Below are 17,216 nucleotides of genomic sequence, written 5' to 3' on the forward strand. Positions count from 1 at the left end.
CTCATGGCTTTGTCACCTGGATCAGCGCAGAGATACAGTTTTGTGTATTTCATTGGTGTCAAGCTGCTGCCTCTTCTCTTTTTGTCAGCGCAAAGCAAAGGGATCTCTCCGTCTCTCTCTCTCTCTGCTCTCTCTTTCACTGCTGCTCAGCGTCTTTCGCTGGCTGTGTGAGCCTCCGATGTCTCTGCCCCTCTATCGCTATCCTCTCTATGGTTTCTTTCCCCCCTTTTGCTCGATGTCTCTGCTTCTCTATCTCTCCTCTCTCTGGCTTCTTTCCCCCTCTCAATAACTAAGCAAACAAACAAACCAACAAATAAACCACCATTTCCCCGGCTGCAGACTTGAGTGCTGGAGAAGACAGCCTCCCCTCCCCGCCAAAAAAGGGCTGGAGTACATCCCAAATTCTATATTTTAACTTGAAAAGTAAGGGGTCGTCTTATACGCCCAGTCGCCTTATACGCCAGCATATACGGTACCTTCCCTCAGCGTAAGATCCAAGGGTGGGTCACAACAATTTAAAATACAACATACAAAAAGCAGTTTAAAAGAAATAAAACCAATGGCTGCAGTTCTGGTCTGCTTAAGACCACATCTGCATTTGACACAGTTGAAGCCATAATATGAACTGGAAACTTCCTTGCCTGCAGCCTTTTTGGGGGAAATAGCTGTGGGTCCGCGATTTGGAGAACACTCCTGAACCAGATCAGGACCCTGCTTTGGTTCCCCACTGAAAATGGCCCCCTGCCTGGCTGCTGCTGTTGTGATTATTTAGTACAAAACTGATATGCTGCCTTTCATTTCAAAAAGAAATACCTGAATTTGGTATACCTGCAGCAGTTTTTTCTCCAAAATAAAAGCAAGCAAGTTTAGGTAGCTTTCTTCAAAGATGTGACTGTGTGGTGTGATGGTTAGAGTACTAGGTTATACTCTGGGAGACCAGGGTTCAATTCCCCACTCAGCCATAAAGCACCGTGGATGACCCTGGGCCAGTCATCATTTGTAGCCTACCTCACAGGGTTGTTGTGAGGAAGAAATGGGGGGGGGGGGACCATGTACACCACCGTGTGTGTGTGTGTGTGTGTGTGTGTGTGTGTGTGTGTGTGTGTGTGTGTGTTTATTACATTTATATACCACCTTTACTCCCAAGCAGCTCCTAGGAAGAAAAGGGTGGTATAGAAATGTAATAAATCAATTATAATAAAAATAACTTGTATGTCGCTTGGGTGCCAGCCCCGCTGGCTTTGTAGCCTGTGAGGGAGAGGCAGCATGGAAGCAGGATCTGGCCTAAAGTGCCATGAGCTTCCTGTTTCTTCCAGTCAAAGACGGCTGGAAATAGTGGGGAAGGAGGGAGAGTGGATCATATAGCAGTGAAGATGCAGGCAGGGATTGCCTTGTCATGCTTCCACCCTCCACCCCATCTAGCAGGGGGCAATGCTCCATTCTGGGCAAAAATGGGCACAGTAGTGAATATGAATTTTGCTTTGGTTCATGAGGCTGGTTTCTACACACAAACTGTGGCATTCCTCTCTTTCCTCCAACCAGGCAAGCAAGAACCTTTATCAGAGTTCAAGACCACATTCCAGCAAGACGAAAACATTTGAGGAGAAGCTGCAAAGTGCAAAGGGCTAGTGAGAGGGGTGGAGATGCTGAGGGCAAGGGGGCCTGGAGAGAGTCCCAGGGGCTAAAGAGAATAGACTTTGTGGGGTGGTCACATGTGGCCCACAGGCCTCTGCCCAGTGACCATGGCTGCAATCTCCCATCCTGATTCCTGCAAGATGTGTGCAGAGACTGATACTCTGCTCCTCCTTTTTCAGATACCAAAGCCAAGTGTTACGAGGGAGCTGGAGAGAGCTACAGGGGGACAAGCAACACAACTGTGAGTGGAGCCAAGTGTTTGAACTGGAACCTCAATTCCTTGAGGAATAAGCGGTACAATGCGTTCCGGGCAGATGCCGCTAGGTTGGGCCTTGGAAATCACAACTATTGCAGGTGAGAAAGTGAGTTTGGGAGGGGCCCCTTCCTCTGACCACCCATCTTCTTGCCCCCCAATACTGTGGGACATTATTGCTGTCAAACCAATAATTCATGTTTTACCAGATAGGCACATGAAGGGGCGGAGGCTCATAGAGCCTTCCTGTCAAATTTGCTAGAGAGAACTCTGTGACATCACTTCCTTTGTCTGCTTTGGCAGGAAACTGTAGCACTACATCCTTCCTTCCTTCCAGTCTGGGCAGCCTCCTCTGTCTTTGTCATGCTTCCAAGCTGACCACATGTCCATATCTGAGGTCTGCAGCTCAGACACAATTCTGAACTTACATTTTGTACTTTGATAACTTGGATAGTATAGTTGTACCTTGCTTTTGAAACAGCTTAGCTCCTGAATGTTTTGGCTCCTGAACGTTGCAAGCCCAGAAGTGACTGTTCCGGTTTGCAAACCATTTTTGGAAGCCGAACGTCCAACAGGGCTTCTGCAGCTTCCGATTGGCTGCAGGAGCTTCCTGCAGTCAATCAGAAGCCACACTTTGGTTTCCGAACATTTTGGAAGTCAAATGGACTTCTGGAATGGATTCCGTTTGACTCCCAAGGTACAACTGTAGTTATAAACATGCCTTTATTTGGTGCTGCAATTGCTGCTACAAGACCTAGATTATGTAAGTAAATACTACTATTACTTCTTTACAAAACAATGTGTGATTGTTGTTTTTAAGGGGGAGACAATGGGTAATACCAGGAAAATCCAGTCTGCCTTTAGAGCACCTTGGGTTATTGTTTGTAGAAGCTTAAATCAAATTTTTCTTAGCTTCAAAGTTTAAGCTGCAAAGGATGGTACTCTGTCGATCTCACAAATGTGAGCAAGAAAGGATAATAACTAAACCATGTATCCTCTCCTAGTGTCTAAATCCATTCCCACAAATACTTCCTTGTAGGTAAAATCTACTCTGAGCAGGAGAAATATTGACATTGTCAAATAAGGATGTTGCGAGCTGGAAAAGATTCAGAAAAGGGCGACCAAAATGGTTGAGAGCATCTCCACTGTGAGGAAAGGTTACAACATTTTAGTTTAGTATAAGTGAGACTTGGGGAAGACACACAAGGTGGAGGTGTATAATATCATCCTATATAATAAAGTGCCTGTGTCTCTGCGTCCAGTCCCTGTGTCCGCGCTACTGTGCATGTGCCCCATGGACACAGGGACTGGACGCAGAGACTGGACGCACACAGAGCCCCATCCCCGCACACTCACTCGCGCCCTCAAGCGGGGGCGGGGTGGAATGCGGTTCTCTCTCCCTCAACGGCTTCCCCTCCAAACCGCCTCGCCTCCTGACTAACGGCACGAGGGGAAGAGGGAAAGGGACCGCGAGGGATTGTGACGCGAGCGTGCGATGGAGCGTGTGTGTTTGCGTCCCCGCCGCCGCTCCCCACCCCCACCCCATCGCCGCATCCCAACCCCTCCCCTCACCTGACGTGAGGTAAATCCTGGGCCTGGTCTGGCTCCCGCCGCGGCCCCGGAGCCCGATGCCGCCATCTTGGTCCACCGCCTCCTCCTTCTGACAACCCTCCCTGGCCCATGAGAGGAGCGGCAGGGCCGTGGCCTTCCCTCCTCCTCTGTGCTCGGCTGTGGGGCGCGCCGGGAGAGCGAGTTTGTTTACTTGTGTTCCCGGCGCGCCGAGCGCAGAGAGGGAGGGAAGGCCGCGGCCCCGCCGCTCCTCTCACATATGTTCTAGCGCCCGTTTACTTAATGGGCTGAATGACACTAGTTTCATCATAATTTCATGAAACTGTGTGCACTTTGTGGAGAAAGGGAATAAATAGGAAGACATCTAGGCCATATAGTGAAGCTGAATATTGGAAGATTCAGGGCTGACAACAGGAAGGGCATCTTCCCTCAGTGCTTAGAATTAAACTGTGCAGCTCCCTCCCCCAAGGCATAGTGTCAACCACCAACAGGCTTAGAAGACCTAAGAAGAGCCGGTGGGGGCAGAACATAGTCCAAATGGCCAGCAGCCATCATTAGCCCTTTCCTCCTCCATGAATTGGACCAATCCTCTTTTAAAGACATTCCGGTTGGTGGTTACCACTGTCCCTGTGGGAGTGAGTTCCAGAGCTGAATTTTGCACTTCATGAATAAATGCAAGACTCTTCCTACATCCTTAAAATTATCAGTGCATTATTTTCAGTATAAATGTTGGCCTTTCACCCCATTGCCCGCCTACTTTTTGAGGTTGCAGCTGAGTCTGCAGCTGTCTCCTGTGGTGCAGTGGGCCAGTGCATCTGGCTATCAACCAGAAGGTTGGTGGTTGGACTAGATGACTCCTGGAGTCCTTTCCAACTCTACACTTCTACGATAAATGTCTTAATAGTACAAAATGCCCAGTGTTTGCCTTACCTTTCCTTTCCTTTCCTATAGAAACCCAGATTCCGACACCATGACCTGGTGCTTTGTCTACAAAGGAAACAAGTACAGCTCTGAGTACTGCAGCCTCCCTCCCTGCGCCAACAGTAGGTTCAAGGCTGGCTCCTCTGCAGTGGGGCACAGCCAGGTTGGGTTGTGAAAATGTATAGTTATTGCCACGCTTGCAGGAAAATGGAGGTTGCTGGTGACACAATTTGAAGAATGGTTAGAAAACTTGTGGTAGTTGGCCTCAATGACCAAACTCGCTCATTACGCTAAAAAAAGGAGACAATGAGAAGATACAATATACACTAAAAGAGACTTGATTATGAATTAAATAAAAATGGGAGGGTACTGGCTTCAAATAATCATTTTGCAATGTTTTGATGGCATTCAACTTAAACATTTTCTTACACATTTTGCATAAGAAAATGGATTGCATTTTGGATTTTGATACCTTCATGTTTGCAGGGAAAATGTATTTTGTTTATTACAAATTATTTAATAGGGCTCGTATTCATAAGATATGTATAAGCTTTGTTCTAAGACATGTAACTTTTGGCTTTTTCTTCTGTATTGGTTTTCTAGTTAAATAAAAATAATTTAAACCTTTTTTAGCTAAATAAAATATGTAATAAAACCAACCCCATCCCTTGCAACATCTATGGGGCTTTACAGATGAAAAGTGGATCCCTGCCCCAAGGATCATACATTTAAGACACATTCTCCCCCCCCCCCCAAAAAAAGGAATCTTGGAAACTGTGGGTCATTAGGAGTGCTGGGAATTGTAGCTCTGTGAGAGGTAAACTATAACTCCTATGATTCTTTGGGGGGGGGGAATGGGGAATGTGCTTTTAATGTGTGCTTCACAATTGAAAATCTGTAGTGAGAAAAAACCCTCAAACTATATGCCCCATGAATGTGGTTCGGGACTGATTCAAACCTGCCATTTTTGTCACAGAAAGCCACACTTGCATTTCTGGAAGGGGCAACAACTATCGAGGCCCCCACAACCGCACAGAATCCGGTGCTGCTTGCCTGAGGTGGGATTCCCCGCTCCTTACTGGGCTGGTCTTCAATGCCCATAGAGAGGATGCAGAGCAGCTTGGTCTCACTAGCCACAACTTCTGCAGGTAAGCAGGCCCCCCTCACCTTTTCTCCTTGGAGTTTCTTTTCCACAAAAAAAAAAACCCTAAACGCAAAACATGGCTTATTGATAAGATAACTGAGAAATGTGTTTGGTCCACATCTTATAAACTGAGGTTAATACGCCAGCCTCCAACTTGCACAACTTGTTGGGTACAGCTCCAAATTTTGCAATGCAAAATTGTGGTACAAGTTGGTACAAAAATGGGTGCAGAAATGTGTTTTGGGGGAGCAATGGATATTTTAAGAGTAAAATGTGCATAAAATTTGTACAATTTGAATATTATTTTTGGTGCATTCTTTTGGTGCAGCTCCCTCCACCTAAAAAGGGGATTTATGATAGAACACACGTGAAACTGACCCAGAAAGGCAATGAGCTGATTTGTCCCTTGTTACTAAAACCCATTGAATGGGTTTCATATGACCAGGGCTGCAGAGGGGAGACATTAAAATCCTGGATTCATTTCTAGAGACCATTACTGTATGTAAAGATTATAAAACAAAAAGAAACACAGGTGAAATATTGGGTGAGGGAAGCAATAACCAATCAAAAGCTTAAAGAGACCAAGATCAAGGCAAGAGGAAGTATATGGAAAAAGAGGAAAATTTATTTGTTAGATATGTTTAAGAGAAATATTAAGTGTGTGTTTTTTATTTGGATTTCATAGAGGAAAAGACTAGACAGGAAGGTTTAGTCGAATTATGTTATATATATCAATTACTTTTCAGATGTAAATTTGGAAGTATGATATCTGTATGAATTTTTATGTTTTGAGTTGATTTGTTTTAATTTGTTTTGTTATGATTTGATATGTTTTAATTAAAATTTCAATAAAGTTTATTTTTTTTAAAAATGGCCAAGGATGTTGGGAACTATAATTCAGCAACATCTGGAGGGCCTCTTGAAACAGTCATGCCTTTCCCCCAAATAATTCTGGGAAAGATGGTTTGTTAAGGGTGCTCAGAGTTGTTAGGAGACTCCTATTCCCCTCCCAGAGCTACAATTCGCAGAGTGGTTTAACTACTCATCCCTCTTCACAGGGAACTCTGGGAATTCTAGCTCTCAGAGCAGGAACAGTAGTCTCCTACTAAACTTCAGGCCACTTAACAAACTGGAGCTCCCAGAATTCTTTGCAGGAAGCCCTCTAAAGTGGTATCATAGTGTTTTAAAGGTATGGTGAGAATGTGGCGCCTTCGTTAGAGCCTTGACCAATCTGCATTGAATGGGGCTGATGGCCAAAATGTCAGGAGTGTTGGGGAAAAGCTGTTCTAAGTACAGGCAAAAAACAAAGAAGGGTATAAAGCTCCAGAACATCCTCCTCAGGGGACTTAGAAACCTGGTTGCCCCACACTGCTGCTCTTTGCAGGGGGGCAGAGAGGGGGGAGCATTTGATCTCTGAAGTAATCCTGTTTCACTTGTGTATTGCAGGAATCCTGATAATAGTACCCAGCCTTGGTGCCATGTGCGCAGGGGTGGCAAGAGGAAGTGGGAATACTGCAATGTGCCGGCTTGCTGTAAGTGCCCGCCCTATCCGTAGGGCAAGATGCCAGCAAACTGCATTTCAATTGCTGGTTCTGATGGTGTTCTGATGTATCTTTTCTATTGTTTTCATTGCTTTGTATTTTATAATAATGTTTCTAAATGTTGTGAGCCACCTTGGATCTAGCTTTGGGAGGAAAGGTGGGATAAATACTACTGCTGTCTGTTGTCTTAGGTAAAGGTAAAGGGACCCCTGACCATTAGGTCCAGTCACAGTCTGGGGTTGCGGCGCTCATCTTGCTCTATAGACTGAGGGAGCCGGCGTACAGCTTGCAGGTCATGTGGCCAGCATAGAATCATAGAATCATAGAGCATTCTTGACATATGCCTGTCAAGCCTCTGCTTTAAGACCTCCAAAGAAGGAGACTCCACCACACTCCTTGGCAGCAAATTCCACTGTTGAACAGCTCTTACTGTCAGGAAGTTCTTCCTAATGTTTAGGTGGAATCTTCTTTCTTGTAGTTTGAATCCATTGCTCCGTGTCCGCTTCTCTGGAGCAGCAGAAAACAACCTTTCACCCCCCTCTATATGACATCCTTTTATAAGCTGCTTTTGGCGAACCAGAGCATTACACGGAAACACCGTTTACCTTCCCGCCAGAGCAGTACCTATTTAACTACTTTCGAACTTCTAGGTTGGCAGGAGCTGGGACCGAAAAACGGGAGTTCACCCCATCGCAGGGATTTGAACCGTGTCCCCATTGTCTTATGAGCACCTACCAAAGACCTCTCTTCCAACTTTCAAGCAGAGATCTTTCTGTGTCTGCATCTGTATTGGAATTTTTTTAAAGATGCTTTTATCATTAAACTGTTTGCCACCCTGGGCTTCTTTGGGAGGAAGGATGGGATAGGAATGTGCTAAATAAATGGATGAAGAGGTCCACCCTGTTAGAGCATTTTGCCTCAAACTTGAGAGTTAACGTATCCAAGTCTGGGGTACATTTTCCTTATTTTCCTGGCCACCTACAGCCACGTGTGGAACGAGAAAGTACCGGCAGTCTCAGTTTCGGATCAAAGCAGGCCTCTACTCGTACATCCAGTCGCACCCGTGGCAGGCGGCCATCTTTGTCAGGATGCGAAGAATGGATTCCTACCTCTGTGGTGGGGTCCTGATCCATTCCTGTTGGGTCCTCTCAGCTGCCCACTGCTTTGAGGAAAGGTAAGAGTTCAGCGCCTGATTTGCCATCTCTTCTGCATTTGCTGCCCCCCCAGGAAGCCTCTTGAAGTCAGAGGCAATTTGTGGTGCTGGAGACAGAGGGCCAAGTGGGAGGCAGCAACATTCGTGCACTTAGCAACTGTGCGTTCATGCAGGTTTTTCTTGGAGTAAATAGCAGGTGGGATTCTCCTGTGGGGAGGGTTTTTAACCCTTGGCCTTGCTGCTGCAGTCCAGATCTTCCCCACTCCTGTTCCTGCTACAGTGGTGCATCGCTAGACGAATGCCCTGCTAGACGAAAATTTCGCTTAACGAAAGGATTTTATGATCGGAGGTTGCCTCGCTAGACAACGAGGTTTTCTATGGCCACCGCTTTGTCGTGCGAAGCGTCGCCATAAAAACCTCTGATCAGAAAATCAGGGCATTCATCTAGTGAAAGGGGAACCAGCTGTAGCAAGGGAAGAAGGCAAAGGAAGATCAGCTGAGAGGCACTGACAGCTGACAGCTTCTCAAGCCCCCTACGATCCCTGCTGTGTGACAGGCGGGATGGGGGGGGAAGCAGAGGATCGGCGGATGCTGCGTGGGGAAGGCAGGCGGGCAGGTGGCAACAGCCCGTGGAAGCTTTGGGGCTGTTGCCATCTCCCTGCCCGCTTCCCCGAGCAGAAGCGCCCAGGGGACGGAGCCAAATTGCGGCGTGGGGGGGGGCCTTTGCCGTTTACCTTCCCCGAGCTAAGGGGGAGGCAAACGGCGAAAAGCCCCCTCCCGCGCCGCACTTTGGCTCAGGGACTGGCTTGGCGGCAGCGGGAAGAAGGGGAGGAATTGCGGCGTGGTGAGGGCTTTTCGCCGTTTGCCTCCCCCTCGCAGCGCGGCAATTCGGCTCCGTCCCCCAGGCGCTTCGGCTCGGGGAAGCAGGCAGGGAGATGGCAACAGCCCGGGAAGCTGCGGACTGTTGCCGTCTCCCTGCCTGCTTCCCCGAGCCGTAGCGCATCGGGGGACGGAGCCAAAGATCGGCGGGTGCTGTTTGCCGGGGTTGACAAGCCCCGCAAGCAGCGCCCGCCGGTCTTTGTGTGACAGGTGGGGCGGGGGAAAGGCGGAGGAACGATCCTCCGCTTTCCCCTCGCCCCCGCTTGTCACACAACACAGATCCGAAGATCGGTGGGCGCTGTTTGTCCCGCTGTTTGACAAGCCCCGGCAAGTAGCGCCCTCCGATCTTTGTGTAACAGGCGGTGGGGAAGGCAGGCAGGCAAGAGAGCAAGTGCCTGCCTGCCTGCCTGCCTTCTCTGCCGCCAGTCCCCTGGAGCCCATAGGAACGCATTGATTAAGTTTCAATGCATTCCTATGGGAAACCGGGACTTGCTAGACAAAAAATTCATTACACGAATTGACCCGTGGAACGAAGTAATTTCATCTAGCGAGGCACCACTGTATTTGTATTGGGAGGCAATTCCAGTTCTCCATCTATCTCAGTACCACCCCTCTGACAGGGAACATCCCTTCAAGGTCTGGGGCAGGGTTGTTGTTGTTTTTCCCCAAGACGCAAAATGTTTGCTTTGTTATATGAAAGTAATCCATCCAGCAACTTTGCAAGGGAGCCAGTTTTCTCCCCCCGGGGAGAAGAGGGGGATGAGAGCGTAAGGGATGTTACACATGGTTGAGCTGAAGCTTGAGCAAAGGCCTTCCGGTTCCTCTTCTAGACAACCACGGTGGTCAGTTAGCTGCAAAGCCATGGTTACAACTGGACCTTTGAAGCCTTGAATGCTTGAGCAAGGAAGTTGAAGTCTGTCTTTTTAGAAGGAGCATAAATTACACCTGAAGTTGGCAGTCACCAAAGCTGTCCTCCCTCCCCCCTCTGATTTTGTAGGTTTGACACCAGGCGTCTCAAGGTTGTGTTGGGCAGGACTTCCCGCAGAAAGCCGGAAAATTCTGAACAGACATTCTCAGTAGAGAAATACATCGTACATAAAAGCTTTGTGGAAAGCACCTTTGACAACGATATTGGTAAGACCTTTCCCTCCCTGCACACAGACCGAGATCTGCACCAGTCCAGCCTCTTGCCTTGACCCACCCTGCCTTTTTCTTTGCTTTTTTCTCTTTTTGCTAGCTCTTCTGAAGCTGAAGTCCTTGTACAATGAGTGTGCAATGGAGACAGACTCCGTTCGTCCTGTCTGCCTCCCAGAGCCTGGACTGAAGCTGCCTGACTGGACAGAATGTGAGATCTCCGGCTATGGAAAGCATGAAGAATGTAAGAACGTCTGGCTTGCTCCAAACAATGGCCTCTGATGAGTGTTGTGCTCAAAGGACTGAGCCCCATCCCAATAGCTACGGTAGCTGGGGAGAGACCAACCCTGTCCATTTCTGTTTCGCATCTTTCCAGTTTGTTACACTTCTGTATCAGGTTGAGGATTTTTGTACAGGCCCATTTTGTAAGCAATTTCCCCTAAAATAATGAAAGTAATCTTATTTTAATTAATACAGGCCTTCCCGTGTCTGATTTTTCTAATGTTTGTTTATTAGGGTGTATGCATCTTTTGTATGGCAAAGTGCTTTGCAAAATTTGGAGAAGGGTGAATCTCAAAGGATATCTGTATTGTGGTTTGGGAAATGCATATATGTAAGTTAGTTTTGCAAATCAAACCAAGCAAATTTCTCCCTCTTCCCTCTCCTATTCTGCATCTAAATCCCTTCTGCATTTTGAGCAATGTTGAGCAGTGTTGGAGAACTTGCCAGTGGATTCTGGGTTGGTCTCACTGCCACCTTTGACAGCCCCCCCCCCCAAAAAAAACTCTGCAAACTTCCCTTTCCTTGCAGTAGTCCTAGGCCAGTGATGGTGAACCTTTTAGAGACTGAATGCCCAAACTACAACCCAAAACCCACTTATTTATCGCAAAGTGCCAACATGGCAATTTAACCTGAATACTGAGGTTTTAGTTTAGAAAAAACAACTCATACATTAACATCTTTTGTCTTAAAAGGAAAACACAATAACAGAGCAACTTTTTATTGAAAGGTAAAAGTTTGCATTATCCTTGTTTGGGAAATCATGAAAAAGGGAATTACTCCCAGACAACATGGCTGTTTTGATAATTTCCCTTCAAGAAACTCTTCTTTGGGAGATTTCAAGCAGAAGCTGCATGGCCATCTGCCATAGATGCTGTTGTTGAGATCCCTGCATAGCCGGGGGGTTGGGCTTAGATGACAGAGGCAGAGGCTTGACAGGCATATGTCAAGAATGCTTTGATGGTGTTTCCTGCTTGGCAGGGGGTTGGACTGGATGGCCCTTGTGGTCTCTTCCAACTCTGATTCTATGATTCTATGACCCTTGGATACCCTTCCAACTCCCCACAATCCTATGAAAAAACCAAAACAGTCTCTTCTGCCCTCCGCTATGTGTCTCCTAGAAGGGAGGATCTTGCACTTACCCATGGCGATGGGAGAGAGTTCAGCTCAAACGTTTGCTTCCCGGCCTGACCCAGCAGGCGAAAAGAAAATCCCAGAGTGAAGCCTGGAGACGCACAGCAGTTCAGCACTCCGCTGCTGTTGGTCGCAGCCTGGAAGCGAGGCGCCCCAGCACAGAGTTCATAGGGGCAGCACGCATGCTGAATAGAGCTGCACATGCGCGGGCTGCAGCTGAAACGTGAATGTTCTATTCCGCTGTCTTAAAGCAGCTCGGTCCAGAAGTGCCAGTGAGCCCAGTGGCATTTTGCTCCCGCCTGCACAAGCAGGCTTTAGAAGCGCAGCCTAGCGGGCTAGCCATTGAATCTGGAAAGGGCAACGGTGCACATGCCCACAGAGAGGGCCATAGGTTTGCCACCACTGACCTAGGTGGCAGCGGAGGGGGGGCGTTGCTTCACAAATGTTTTGTGTACTTGCTGAAATTAAGGTCACTTGGTCTAGAATGGGACTGTCCAGTTGCCAGATTTCATCTGTTGCGCAGCTGCAGAATCAGCCTCTCTCAACAAACATCTCCCCGTTCCTAATTTGATGCAGTGTTTGTCTGTGACTTGAATTCCTATCTGCTTACTAACTGATCAATATGACTGAACCAAGTTTACACCAGAAGAGCATCTGGCTTCTATTAGAGCCAGCCAGATCCCGAAAGTGGTTACCTTTATCGTAAGTGTTTTGGGAACTTCCTTTCTTCTCTTCAAATTTCAAAGCCAATGAAAAGGCAAGTACCTAGAGCAGAGGCACCTGTGTCTGGGATGCCTCTCTTCAGAGGGCTGGCTTGCATGGTGGAAAGCTCATTCAAACAAAAGCATATCTCTATGCAGACACCTGGCTTTTCTCTGAAATCTAGTTTTCCATGTGCAGTGAATTCTTTCTTGTTTTTCTTTGGTATTGAGGAACATTCTGCCATTTGAGCCTCTGACTCTAACTCCCTTCATGGCTGACTCTGCATTCAGTGATCCTATCCAGCAGTATGCAGAACATGGTACAGAAACTTGTTGAATCGGGTGGGGAACCTTATCTGACTGGGGGGCAATATCTTTATCTCCCCACCCCTGCCTGGCCAGGCATGTGCAGTCGCATGACATCACTATGATGTCGGGTGATGCTCCAATTTGCCAGGACTTCAAAGTGCAGCATGGGACTGTTTGAAAGCCTTTTGCAAACAGTCCCAGGGCTGTGCTTTGGCTACATGCACCTGTTCTTTTTTCTTTATTAAAAAAGATTTTACCGGTATTAATACTTTTCATAATACATGCAATTAAACAACAAACAAACCAATCTAAACAAAAACGAAGGGAAAAAAGGGTGGAAGAATGATTCAAAGTCCTGTTTCCAGCTGTTCTTCCCTCTGCTAGGTGATGTTTTCCAGTCTTCAATTCAGGCATTCAATTTTCTTTCAAGACAAGAAGTCCAAAAGAGGTTCTCTGATTATTATTAAAGATAAACATCATCTGTGAGGGGGTGGGCTTACAGGGAACACCCACCCCCCATCAAATCCAGCTCTTCTAATGGCTCAGACAGCAGCGGAAGGACAGGGGACAGGAAGGAGGAAGTGAGAGGAGCGGGCCCCGTGGGGCTCAGGCAGCATCCAAGAGCCCTTCCTGCAGCCTGTGATATCAGCAAGGAAGGAAGGGCCAGCAGAAAGTTCCAGCGGGGAAACATCAGAGGGGCGTCCTTTCAAATTCACCCCGGAACTGAGGCAATCAACGGCTCACAAACGCAGGGGGAGGAGATTTGTGGGTCCCCAAACTACTCTGCTGGGGGAGGAGCTGAAAAGTGCCATTGGGAGAATCTGATAGCACTGAGTAGACATGTTTTCATGAAGCTCTTGCATTGTAAATAGCTTCCACAATAAAAGCACTAAAGACAAGGTGGTTTGGAGCAACCGCCCTGACATCCAAATCACAACTTTTACTTTAATATTAAGAAGTATTCCGTCCTCGTTCTTTATTCACTCCAGAGTTTCTCCACTGTGATTATGTATTAAGACAATAATCCGGATGAATATGTTCTCTTTCTATCTACAGTTTCTGCTTTCCATTCGGAGCGTCTGAAGGAAGGACAGGTGAGGCTGTATCCAGACAGCCAATGCACACCCAAGCTCCTTTCAAACAGGACGGTCACTGCGAACATGCTGTGTGCAGGAGACACCAGGGAGCTTGACGATGCCTGCAAGGTAATCCCAGTTCTAGGAATGTTAGGAATTGCCCTGCTGGATCAGACCAGCATCCTCTTTGCCATGGCATCAGTTGGGTACCCCTGCAAAGCTCACAAGGGGGACATCAAAGCAATGTCCTATTTTTTGTCTCTAGATTCTGAGGATCAGAGGTAAATACTGTAACATCTGACTTTGGAGAGCCCATATTTTAGAGGGGGTGGGGGAAGCTGGAAAAAATGATTTTTTAAAAAATAAATAGCCATTGTGGCTTATAGCCATTGTTTGATAATGATGATGATGATGATATTTATATACCACTCATCTGACTGGATTGCCCCAGGCACTCTGGGCAGCTTTCAGCAAAATATAAACACACAATAAAACAGCGAACATTAAAAACTTCCCAGAACAGGGATGCCTTCAGATGTCTTCTAAAAGTCATTTGTTTATCTGTTTGACATACAATGGGAGGGTTGGGTGCCACTACCGAGAAGGCCTTTTATCTGCCATGAATTTTTTCTGCCTAAGCTGCCGACCACCCCTGCACTTTGCAGTAGTGAATCCCATAGAGCAGTGTTTCTCAGACTTGGGTCCTCAGCTGTTGTTGGACTTCAACTCCCCTCATGGCTGACCACTGGTTCTGCTAGCTAAGGATGATGCGTGTTGTACAACAACAGCTGGGGACCCAAGTTTGAGAAACACTGCTAATCAATTTAATTGAGTAACCTCTTGAGTTTCGTGATGATGAACTCTACAATTCTGAGATTCCGTTGTATTTCCTTTTGGGGGCCTTTTTAAAATATAGTTTTTTGAGTGGATGCAAACATCTTGAACTAGCCGAAACAAAATAAAAAAAAAATTTTTTTCCAGTAGCTGGCAATTGATGGCATACACAGTGTTAGAAGATGAGCAGTTAAATAGTCCTGAGATGGTATGTTTGATGTTGGGGCCAGTGATGGTGTTGTCCAGGTGTATGTGGCAGCAAAGTTGGCATCTGGGTTTATTGCAGGCTCTAGTACCAGTCTCCATGTTAAGTCTGGTGGTTGTATCATTGTAGGTGAGAAGTTGTTTAAGATTGGGTGGCTGTCTGTAGGCAATGAAAGGTCTTCCTCCCAGAGCTTGAGAAAGAGAACTGTCATTGTCTAGGAGAGGTTGTAGATCTCTGATGATGCACTGTACTGTTTTAACTTGGGAGCATAGCTGCCAAGTTCTCCCTTTTTTTAAGGGAAATTCCCTTATGCTGAATAGGCTTCCTCGCGAGAAAAGGAAAAATTTGGCAGCTATGCTTGGGAGCTGCATGTGATTACTAGTATCAGTAGTGTTCTGTTATTTTCTTTTTGGGGTTTGTCTTGCAGCAAGTTCTCTCTAACATTGTGTATGCCATCAAATGCCAGCAATGCCCTTCAGCTCTCTATATTGGACAAACAGGCCAAACCCTACGCCAAAGGATAAATGGACATAAATCTGACATCAGGAATCACAAGACAGAGAAACCAGTAGGAGAACACTTCAATCTCCCAGGACATTCTATACAAGATCTCAAAGTAGCTGTTTTATTACAAAAGAATTTCAGAAATAGGCTGGAAAGAGAAGTTGCTGAACTGCAACTTATCACCAAACTTGAAACCATGGAGAGACCTGGCCTGAACAAAGACATTGGATTCTTATCTCATTATACATGATAAAGCTATCTTTAGCCATCTCACCCATTGCTTTTTCCTGTAAGACAAATTGCAGTCGTTAACAGTCATCAATGAGTTTCCACACCTATCAGTCACACCCATTCCCACCACCCTCCTGAGAATACCCCTCCCCACCCTCACACTATCTATAAGGGCCAAATGGGCAGGGTATAAATAATAAATAATAATAAGTGTGCATGCACACGAAAGCTCATACCAATGACAAACTTAGTTGGTCTCTAAGGTGCTACTGGAAGGGGGAAATTTATTATTATTTTGTTTTGACTACGCCAAACCAACATGGCTACCTACCTGTAATTTTGAACTAGCCTTCAGGTTACCAGCCTGGGAAGGCTACTTTACCCCTTCCTCCTAGAGCACAATGTCTCTTTGGCATGGACCTTTGCAAACAGCGTTCATGAAAGCAACAAGGAAGCCCACTGACCCACTTAAAGGTCAGCTCATTTTGGCGCCTGGGTATAGGCAGCTTATTTAGATACTGGTTCCTGGATCTGCTGATCGTAGGAGGACTAGGAGGCTAACTGTGGCTAAAGACTTGTCTCCAGTGAACTTTAAAATGAATAATGAACCTGTTGCTCACCTAATTCAGCCCTCCCTTTTCTTTTTTCTTTTCTTTTCGCAGGGTGATTCTGGTGGGCCTTTGGTTTGTCTGAACAATGGCCAAATGAACCTGCTGGGGATCATCAGCTGGGGCGTGGGTTGTGGGAAGAAAGGCATTCCGGGCGTCTACACAAAGGTGGTTCACTATCTGAGCTGGATTCAGGAGAACATGAAGCCTTAATGGCACCTGCAAGCCAGTCATTCTTCCCCCTGGAATCTCCTTGCATCAGGGAGAGACAGTGGATGGCAGAACAAGAATCTTGTTTCCATATGTATGGAGTTGGAGCTGGCAGAAAGCAGGGGGGGGTGCATGTCTGAATGCACCTGCATGTCCAGCATGCATTTGACCCCGACATGCACTTTCTATGAGAGGAATGAAATCTTCAGCATAACGCCACACTTGCATTGTTTAAAGGAGTGTATATCTTTCCCACTTCCACCCAGTAAAGAACTTTTCAAACCAGGAAGTACTCTAAAGAGCAGTTGATGAACAGGAAAAGACAGAGAGTATATTACTCTATCAGCAGGCTACACAATAATGATATGTGGGCAGCAGCCAGTAATAATAAATTCTCTCTCACATGCTTAGCCTGCTGAATGAAGAAAGCTCCAGTTTCTTCACACAAAGGTATGCGAAGAGAGTGGGGACATTGCAAAGAAGGGCTCTGATCTGCCCACCATTTCTCCAAGGCAGGTTGCCACTTCTCTCCTGCAAGCCCCCCCCCCGAAAGACCCAAGGCTCCCCCAGCTGGGGACCAAATCGCACTTCTAGTCAGGAATGCATTCAGGTCCTTTTAATCCAAAAGTTTATTTGTTTGCAGGTGTTCAACCTTTCTGTGTATGTTTTATATAAATCACTCTTTAATACAATGTTAACCATCTGTCCAAGGGCAGAGTTGACTTCTGCCGCTACTTGAAAATACTCCTGTGCTGAAAATTATCCTTCTCTGTGTGATTCCTAGGGCATTAAACTACCTTGTCTTCGAATTAATTGGTGTGTATTGTATTAATTTGCTTCAATGTTTTTTTCTTTCATTTTTTTAAAAAAAGGGTTACAAAGAAAAGACACAGGCT

The 17,216-nt window shown here is 46.5% G+C and overlaps 1 protein-coding gene across 4 annotated transcripts in view; it reads left to right on the forward strand.

The window, feature by feature from the left end:
• PLAT (plasminogen activator, tissue type) overlaps positions 1-17,129 on the forward strand; it is a 33,370-nt gene extending 16,241 nt beyond the window's left edge. For all 4 annotated transcript variants that reach the window (XM_035119539.3, XM_035119540.3, XM_088671395.1 and 1 more), the window contains exons 6-14: positions 1,815-1,989; positions 4,409-4,500; positions 5,355-5,526; positions 6,969-7,054; positions 8,048-8,237; positions 10,093-10,229; positions 10,333-10,473; positions 13,709-13,857; positions 16,165-17,129. In XM_035119539.3, the coding sequence (XP_034975430.1) occupies positions 1,815-1,989; positions 4,409-4,500; positions 5,355-5,526; positions 6,969-7,054; positions 8,048-8,237; positions 10,093-10,229; positions 10,333-10,473; positions 13,709-13,857; positions 16,165-16,323 (1,301 nt within the window). In that variant the 3' untranslated portion in view covers positions 16,324-17,129. The remainder of the gene's footprint in view (positions 1-1,814; positions 1,990-4,408; positions 4,501-5,354; positions 5,527-6,968; positions 7,055-8,047; positions 8,238-10,092; positions 10,230-10,332; positions 10,474-13,708; positions 13,858-16,164) is intronic.
• The last annotated feature ends 87 nt before the right edge of the window (positions 17,130-17,216 follow it).

Source organism: Zootoca vivipara, chromosome 6 (assembly GCF_965207765.1).
Source record: "Zootoca vivipara chromosome 6, rZooViv2.hap1.1, whole genome shotgun sequence".
Lineage (NCBI taxonomy): Eukaryota > Metazoa > Chordata > Lepidosauria > Squamata > Lacertidae > Zootoca > Zootoca vivipara.